Source organism: Chenopodium quinoa, unplaced genomic scaffold (genome assembly GCF_001683475.1).
Source record: "Chenopodium quinoa cultivar QQ74 unplaced genomic scaffold, ASM168347v1, whole genome shotgun sequence".
Taxonomy (NCBI): Eukaryota; Viridiplantae; Streptophyta; class Magnoliopsida; order Caryophyllales; family Amaranthaceae; genus Chenopodium; species Chenopodium quinoa.
Window position 1 is genome coordinate 1,542 of NW_018744539.1, and position 2,305 is coordinate 3,846.

General features: G+C 38.7%; 1 protein-coding gene across 1 annotated transcript; it reads left to right on the top strand.

Moving 5' to 3' along the window:
- Positions 1 to 663: 663 nt before the first annotated feature.
- On the top strand, positions 664 to 2,053 carry LOC110698999. The gene is made up of 5 exons (XM_021876482.1): positions 664 to 723; positions 827 to 976; positions 1,160 to 1,227; positions 1,270 to 1,570; positions 1,742 to 2,053. The coding sequence occupies exons 1-5, from the start codon at positions 664 to 666 to the stop codon at positions 2,051 to 2,053; spliced, it is 891 nt and encodes a 296-aa protein (XP_021732174.1).
- Positions 2,054 to 2,305: the final 252 nt, after the last annotated feature.

Below are 2,305 nucleotides of genomic sequence, written 5' to 3' on the forward strand. Positions count from 1 at the left end.
TTAAAAGTAAAAACACATTTTTCTTATTTCATATTTTTGATTTTTTTTATTTTCAAACTATCATAAATTCGAGAAGAAAAAAGTCAAACAAATCCTTGCATATGTATGAAGAAATTGTCTTGGGACTGCTCATCAACTAATGTTGACTTTTGGAGGGGCAACATCGCAACATACTCTTGGGGTTGGGAGCATCCCCTTGGTTGAACTTTGGTCAATGCTAAAGGTTGGAAGAGCGAAATTTTATAATGTACTTATACCTTAAAAGATGTTAGAAAAAAATATACATGTTGAGTCCGGAAATAAAAAATAGACAAATTAAGAACTTCCCTGAAACAAATTCGTCATACTTAAATCAAAGACCCGTCCTTCGGTTGTGCTGTGGTTTGGTACCCACTGCCTTCAATGCGAAATACGCCACCACCATAATTTGGATAGAGGTCAATGAGAGAAACGTCTTCCTTCGTCGCATCATCATTGTGTTACGAACACTGTAATCACTGAAAATATTGACCCTGCTACATCAACTATCGTCTGTCCTCAATCTCGTTCTTCTGGTAAACCTTTTTCCTGTGTATCTTGTCATTGTGATTATAGTTGTTTTTCTATAAGACACAGGTTTTTTGGTGACGATCACTAAGGGAAAGGAATCGTCTTCGTTCAAAGATGCGGTTAAAGACATCGATTGGCGTAATGGCACATAGACAGTTGAGGATCTTCTTCTTGGTAAAAAGGCAATTGGTAGTGGCTGGGTGTATAAAATCAAATACACAAACAAGTCGAAAGTGAACGTCTTAAGGCTCGTTTGGTTGTTCGTGGCAATCGACAGGTTGCCGGGGTTAATCATAATGAGACGTTTGCTCCTATTGCAAAAATGGGTACGATACGTCTCTTTCTAATTGTTGTTGTGTCTTTACATTGGAAGTTACATCAGATTGATGTTCATAATGCATTTCTTCATGATGATTTGGATAAAGTGGTATATATGCAATTTCCTCCAGGGTACACACATTCCGATACCTGTAAAGTTTGCAGGTTGCGGAAGCCTTTATATAGCTTGAAACAAGCCCCAAGGCAGTGGTTTTCAAAGCTGTCTAGTGCTCTACAAGATTTTGGGTTTTAAAACTCATATTCTGATTACTTTCTATTTAGCTATGTACAGGGAAGTGTATCTTTACATGTTGTCTATGTCGATGATTTGATCATTACAGGGCCTCTCATGATGCCATTGTGAGGTTTAAAGCCTATTTGTGCAAATGCTTTTATATGAAGGATTGGGGCGCTTAAGTATTTTTTAGGCATTGTGGTTGCTCATAGTCAGGAGGTATCTTTCTCAACGAATTCTCAACAAAAGTACGCTTTGGATATCTTGACTGAGGCAGGTATGTTGGGTTGCAAACTCACTAATACTCCAATGGAGCAGAATCGTAGTCTTACACATACTTCGGGTGAGTCGTTTGCTCATACGGATCAGTATCGTCGATTGGTTGGACGATTGATTTATTTGTCAGTTACTCTACTAGAGTTGAGTTATTCGGTGCATGCTTTGGCTCAGGTTTTAAGTGATCCGCAGGTTTCTCTTGGGACGCGGTTATTCATGTCTTGCGCTACCTTAAGCCTAGTCCAGGACAAGACATCTTGTTGCTATTTATGAAGGATTTACGATTGACGATGTTTTGTGATAGTGATTGGGCGGCGTGTCCTTTGACTCGGCGTTCTTTGACAGGTTATCTTGTGTTTTTAGGTCACTCGCCTATTTCTTAGAAGACTAAGAAACAACTTATTGTCTCTCGTTCCTCGGCCAAAGCCGAATATCGTTCCATGGCAGTTGCATACTTGCGAGTTGAAATGGTTGAAGGCATTGTTGTTTTTTCTTGGAGTTAGTTGTACAAAGTCTATGCAGTTGTTCGTGATAGTCAGTCGGCCTTGGCATATTGCTAAGAATCCAGTGTTTCATGATCGTACGAAGCATATTGAGGTAGATTGTCAGTTAGTTCGTGATGAGTTGTTGAAGGGTAATATTTCTACTTCATATGTTTTGACGCATCATGAGTAGACAAATATTCTTACAAAGGCTCTTGGACGATAACAATTTGGGTTTTTGTTATGTAAGTTGGGCATTCATGATTTGTATGCACCAACTTGAGGAGGAGTTATATAAGTCGGTTGGTTTATGTTAATATGTATTTTTGGCATGTATATATCTTTTAGGAGTTTTAGGCAAGTCGGGTCTCCTTTGTATTGCCCTATATATGTTGTCGTGAATATCAACACAAGGCTTAGGCCGTTTCTTCCAATTGTTCTAGAA